Below are 6427 nucleotides of genomic sequence, written 5' to 3' on the forward strand. Positions count from 1 at the left end.
GGTTAGATACTTATACCTCCTTATACTTATTCATGTGGCTGCTGTGTGGTTAGATACTTATACCTCCTTATACTTATTCATGTGGCTGACGCTTTCATCCAAAGTGACTTACATGTCAACTATTAAAGGCCAGTCTCCCCAGAGCAACTTTGGGTAAAGTGCCACCATTTGTCTGGATGCTGCATGCTAGCGCAGTTTCTTTGCCACTATGCTACCACCACCCATTGAATAGTATTAGCTTTTAGTAATGCTGTGAGGACGTTGCCAGTGTTAGTATCAGTTATAATGCTGTGTGTTTATGTAGCGTGGGCTGATAGCTTCAGTGATATGGAGTGGTTATATAGTCTTGCTAGTAGCTGTTATAATCCTGTGTGGGCTAATAGCCTCAGTGATACTGAGTGGTAATATAGTATTACTGGTAGCACTTATAATGCTGTATGGTTTTAAAGTGTTGGCTGATAGCTTCAGTAATACTCAGTGGTTATATAGTCTTGCTAGCCACTTTTATAGGGCTGTGTGGGTTTAAAGTAGATCAAGGTTTAGATAAAAGATGTTATCCCATATGGCTTCTGTACGTTTTTAACAGCTCTCTGGTAGGCTTATGCAGGCATAATTCTTCTCCAAAGAACTTGTGTAATTGATTGGTGATTTTGGCTGTGCTGCGCTGCTTGATGCAGCTTTGCTGGGTGTCATTGCGGTCGATCACTCATGTATGCGGAGTGACCTCCTTCCTTCAGAACTGTAGCACTAATGGACGCCCCCCCCCCCCCCCCCATTTCCCTCTCCCTCTTCACAGGACCTCAGAATGGTTGGAATGACCCCCCCAACCTGACCAGAGGCCCCAAGAAAAAGAAGGTCAGTGTGCGATGCTGGGCTTTAAATACATATTACAATAAATATTACAATAATATTATGTATGGTTCTTTATGTTCCCCCTGTGGTTCTTTAATGTTCCCCCTGTGGTTCTTTGTTCCCCCTGTGGTTCTTTGTTCCCCCGGTGGTTCTTTAATGTTCTCCCTGTGGTTCTTTAATGTTCTCCCAGTGGTTCTTTATGTTCCCCCTGTGGTTCTCTATGTTCCCCCTGTGGTTCTTTATGTTCCCCCTGTGGTTCTTTAATGTTCCCCCTGTGGTTCTTTAATGTTCTCCCTGTGGTTCTTTAATGTTCTCCCTCTCTCTCCCTCCCCCTCTGCAGGTTCTGGATAACTACGCCCCTCCTTCCCCCATCACCGCCCCCATCATGTTTCCGCTAGGGGAGCCCCAACCCCAGGCCCCTGCGGGCCCCCCACAGCCCCACCCCCAGCCTGGCCTGCAGACCCCCTACGCCCCCATGCAGCAGCACCCTCCCCAGGGCGTAGCCCCGGCCCCCGGACCCCCCTCTGTGCCCCTCATGAACCTGCAGGGGGCGCCAGGAGCCCCTACGGGAGACCGCATCCAGGTGCGCCTATGGGATTATGTTTATGTCAGTCCTATGCAATTATTACTGAGGCTATACATTAAGATGCAGTGAGTTATGGAACTTAATGTATAGAAAATGTTACGCTTAAATGTTAAAACTTAATCTGTGTTTCTGTCAGTCCTATGCAATTATTACTGAGGTTATATATTAAGATGCAGTGAGTTATGGAACTTAAATGTATAGAAAATGTTAAATCTAAAGCTTAAATGTTCAACTTAATCCTTAAACTGAGGATGTTTTGCTCGACTATGTTACAACTACTTAGAAACAAAATTAGATTAGATTATAAAAACATCTTAAAGCTGTGGTGGATGTGTTTGCTCAACTATAACTGTTCTGTCCTGTCCTGATGGCTCTCTTGTTTGTGTGTGTGTGTGTGTGTGTGTGTGTGTGTGTGTGTGTGTGTGTGTGTGTGTGTGTGTGTGTGTGTGTGTGTGTGTGTGTGTGTGTGTGTGTGTGTGTGTGTGTGTGTGTGTGTGTGTGTGTGTGTGTGTGTGTGTGTGTGTGTGTGTGTGTGTGTGTTATTGGGTGGTGTGTTGTTGTATGGTGTGTGTGTGTTGTTTTATGGTGTGTGGTGTGTGTGTAGCCCATGCAGGAGCTGCCAGCAGAGAAGGTATCTAAGAAGCCGATCCCACAGGAGCACATGATGCTTAAGACCACGTTCGAGGGACTCGTACAGAAATGCCTGGCTGCTGCTTCCGATCCGGTGAGGCCTCTCTCTCTCACACACACACACTCACACACACTCTCTCTCTCTCTCTCTCTCACACACACACTCACACACACTCTCTCTCTCTCTCTCACACACACACACTCACACACACTCTCTCTCTCTCTCTCTCTCTCTCACACACACACTCACACACACTCTCTCTCTCTCTCTCTCTATCTCACACACACACTCACACACACTCTCTCTCTCTCTCTCTCTCTCTCACACACTCACTCACACTCTCACGCACACACACTCACACACACTCTCTCTCTCACACACACACTCACACACACTCTCTCTCTCTCTCTCTCACACACACACTCACACACACTTTCTCTCTCTCTCTCTCGCTCACACACTCACTCACACTCTCACGCACACACACACACTCTCTCTCTCACACACACACTCACACACACTCTCTCTCTCTCTCTCTCACTCACACACTCACTCACACTCTCACGCACACACACACTCACTCACACACTCACTCATTCTATTTCTTTCTCTCACACAACTCTATGTAGAAAAGAAGGCTATCTGAGGGGCAGTTCGGTATCTGAGGGGCAGTTCACTGTCTGACCAATCTGATGGTTCAGTAGCTTACATTTCCAAAGTGACTGGCATATATCAATTCTGTGTGGTTAAGTGCCTTGCAAGGCACAGCGGTGGAAGCTGGGAATTGAACCCACAACTTCTCAGGCTACTGCATGCTAGCCCAGATCCTAAGCCACTACTCTACCACACTACTGCATGCTAGCCCAGCTCCTTAGCCACTACGCTACCACACTGCTGCATGCTAGCCCAGCTCCTTAGCCACTACGCTACGACACTGCTGCATGCTAGCCCAGCTCCTTAGCCACTACGCTACGACACTGCTGCATGCTAGCCCAGCTCCTTAGCCACTACGCTACGACACTGCTGCATGCTAGCCCAGCTCTTTAGCCTCTACGCTACCACACTACTGCATGCTAGCCCAGCTCATTTGGCACTACGCCGACCAGTCTGATGGTTCATTAGTCACTTTCAAACATAGGAGTAAGTGCGCAAATTCTGCACATATCAAGACATTGAGCCGCATATCTGAAAAACATCATCTCACCAGCCTGACGGTTCCGTATCTGACCAGTCTGACAATTACGTAACTTACCAGTCTGAAGGTTCCGTATTTGACCAGTCTGACGATTCCGTATCTGACCAGTCTAATGGCGGCCTTCTTCTCTTTCAGCAAACCAAGAGGAAGCTGGACGTGGCCAACAAACGCCTTGAGATGCTGTATGACAAGCTGAGGGAGCAGAGCGTGAGTACCACCCATGTGTGTGTGTGTGTGTGTGTGTTTGTGTTTGTGTGAGGGAGAGAGAACGACCGTGTGTGTGTGTGTGTGTGTGTGAGGAAGAGTGAACAACCATGTGTTTGTGTGTGTGTGTGTGTGAGGGAGAGAGAAGGATCATTTGTGTGTGTGTGTGTTTGTGTTTGTGTGAGGGAGAGAGAACGACCGTGTGTGTGTGAGGGAAAGAGAACGACCATTTGTGTGTGTGTGTGAGTGTGAGGAAGAGAGAAAGACCATTTGTGTGTGTGTGTGTGTGTGTGTGTGTGTGTGTGTGTGTGTGTGTAGGAGAGAGAATAACCGTGTGTGTGTGACCATTTGTGTGTGTGTGTGAGTGTGAGGAAGAGAGAAAGACCATTTGTGTGTGTGTGTGTGTGTGTGTGTGTGTGTGTAGGAGAGAGAATAACCGTGTGTGTGTGTGACCATTTGTGTGTGTGTGTGTGTGACCATTTGTGTGTGTGTGTGTGTGTGTGTGTGTGACCATTTGTGTGTGTGTGTGTGTGTGTGTGTGTGTGTGTGTGTGTGTGACCATTTCTGTGTGTGTGTGTATGTGTAGGAGAGAGAATAACCATGTGTGTGTGTGTGTGTGTGTAGGAGAGAGAATAACCGTGTGTGTGTGTGTGTGTGTGTGTGTGTGACCATTTGTGTGTGTGTGTGGTTAATTCTAGTTGTAACATCCCCCTCCTGTGTCCCCATCAGCTCTCTCCAGCCATCGTGGGTGGCCTGCACAACATGGCGCGCAGCATCGAGTCGCGGGCGTACACCGACGGCCTTAACATCCACACACACATTGTGAGCAGCAGCAACTTCAGCGAGATCTCCGCCTTCATGCCTGTACTCAAAGTGCTGCTTACAGAGGCCAACAAACTCGGGGTGTGAGACAAGGGGGAGCACACACACACACACACACACACACACACACACACACACACACACACACTCACACACTAACACATACTCACACGTGCTGTATGTGTGCACATACAGGCACGCACATACACACCACACATGTATACACACTCACACACATTATTTTGCACATACACACACACACACACATACACACACACATACACACACAAACACAGATGCTGCCACTCTACCAGTGTTAACGCAACTCTAGTCCAAGCCATGACTGTCCTGATCAGTAAGGTGCCCAAACGTCGGGATGCGGGACCAAACGCTTGACCGTTTGCCAGTCTTATTCTCCGCTGACATCTTAGTCACACCTCTGACGTCTGTCTTCTATTTCCCATTTTTGTTTTATTTCTTTGTTTCGTTTCGTTTCTTTGTTTTATTGTCGTTTTTATTCTGTGCATAATCAAATGAGAGCAGAGTGCAATGGGGTTACCCCAACGGAACCCGCAGAACCCACCTCACACAGATGGTGTTTACTCATCTTTGAACCTGGTGGCATTCTTAGAAACCCACCCGACCACACACGGAACCCTCCTGACTGTGTTCTAAAGGTGGAATGTGCCCCCGGGACTAGTCTGCTCCATCTCCAGTCGTCTGCCCATCTGCGGTCTGGAGTCTTTCTGGTTCTCTGCGGGCTCCACAGAACCAATCTAATCATTATCTAACTCTCTTAAAGCTTTTAGGGAAGACTTTTAGTCGCAGTTGCAGAACGTTAGTCTGAAGAATGCAGCATGCTTTAAATGAAGTAGACGACCCAAAAGGTTGTTCTTCACTCAGTCACCTTCTTTAAGCCAAACCCAAGGTGACTGACAGTGGTAGTAATCTTGCCTTCAGTATGTATCAGTCAGTTAATCTTACTACAGATGCAGTGCTTTTAAGCTTTGGCTATTTTAGTTCAAGAAGCAAGATTCCGCTTGGCTTTCCTTTGCAGCTTTTTCTACCAGAGGATCCAAAAACAAGCCAATGTTTCCATAAATACTATTTATTTTAAAGGTTTTTAATTTGAAAGTTGCAATGGCAACACCTTTTAATTATGAGAATAATTGCTGCAATATTTTTAGTACCAGTGATCATGTTGTAAACGAAGGGCTGCCCATTGAAGCATCCATGTGTCTGTCCGTCACTCATATTATAATCACCTGGACGCTGGCTGGGGGCTACTCCTCTGAAGCTCCAGTCTGACCAGTCGGAGTCTGCTTCTGAGCTTTTTATGATGGCATTATGCGTCCAGAGATGTTCATGACAGAGGTTTGCAAGGGCTCAAGACCATGAGTAACAGATTGGACAAAGATCTTGGCTTGACCACAGGCTTAAAATGTAGACACAAAGGGAATGTGTGTGTGTGAGTGTTTCTGACACGTCTCCGTGTATATGGTGTGTCTGAGGTTTCAGTTGTGTCATGGGCCGTGAAGATGAAATATTTGCCTTCGACTTATTCAACGGAAGCAGTCTGTTCTGTAGAACACTGCAGCTTGTCCTCAGAGACGGAGGTTCCGAGGCGTGCTGACCGCAGTCGTATGTGGACACGTGACTCCTGGTTCTGGTGTCTTTCCTCTTCTGTGAGATCTCTCTGATCATCAGTCTGATGTAAAATTTAATAGCAATCTACGAAGAAAAAACTGGTCTAAGACGTTTATTAACATTTCTCTGCAGACGGGTTGGAAAAGTGATTTGTTATCAGGAGTCTGTAATGCTATGTTTTTGAATCTTATCAATAAATGCATAATTATGTAAACCATGTGACTGTTCTTTTATATCATATTTTAGTTACACATGTGTGTCTTTTCAAATAAACTCCACAGTACTGAGACTGCTTGGTTAGCCGGACACTAAGATTATGTTTTTTAGGGTGGAAAGCTACAGATCAACAACAGTGATCATTGCTAATAACGGTGATGTGACAATATTGTGAAGTTTCCTCTTTGTGCAGGACACATTATTATGTTTGATGCTCATTATGTTTTAGCTGCCATTTATTTAATTAGTTCATTATGGCAGACGCCTGACGCAT

The 6427-nt window shown here is 46.4% G+C and overlaps 1 protein-coding gene across 8 annotated transcripts in view; it reads left to right on the plus strand.

Moving 5' to 3' along the window:
* The window catches only part of sec31a (SEC31 homolog A, COPII coat complex component), a 37026-nt gene extending 30875 nt beyond the window's left edge, over positions 1-6151 (plus strand). For all 8 annotated transcript variants that reach the window (XM_076283855.1, XM_076283856.1, XM_076283857.1 and 5 more), the window contains 5 exons: positions 797-855; positions 1193-1435; positions 2043-2162; positions 3400-3471; positions 4198-6151. In XM_076283855.1, the coding sequence (XP_076139970.1) occupies positions 797-855; positions 1193-1435; positions 2043-2162; positions 3400-3471; positions 4198-4377 (674 nt within the window). In that variant the 3' untranslated portion in view covers positions 4378-6151. The remainder of the gene's footprint in view (positions 1-796; positions 856-1192; positions 1436-2042; positions 2163-3399; positions 3472-4197) is intronic.
* The last annotated feature ends 276 nt before the right edge of the window (positions 6152-6427 follow it).

The sequence above is a fragment of the Alosa pseudoharengus genome, unplaced genomic scaffold (assembly GCF_046254945.1).
Source record: "Alosa pseudoharengus isolate Yale_2024_CS ecotype anadromous, Long Island Sound unplaced genomic scaffold, YU_APseudo_1.1 YU_APseudo_1.1_scf_14, whole genome shotgun sequence".
Classification (NCBI taxonomy): domain Eukaryota; kingdom Metazoa; phylum Chordata; class Actinopteri; order Clupeiformes; family Clupeidae; genus Alosa; species Alosa pseudoharengus.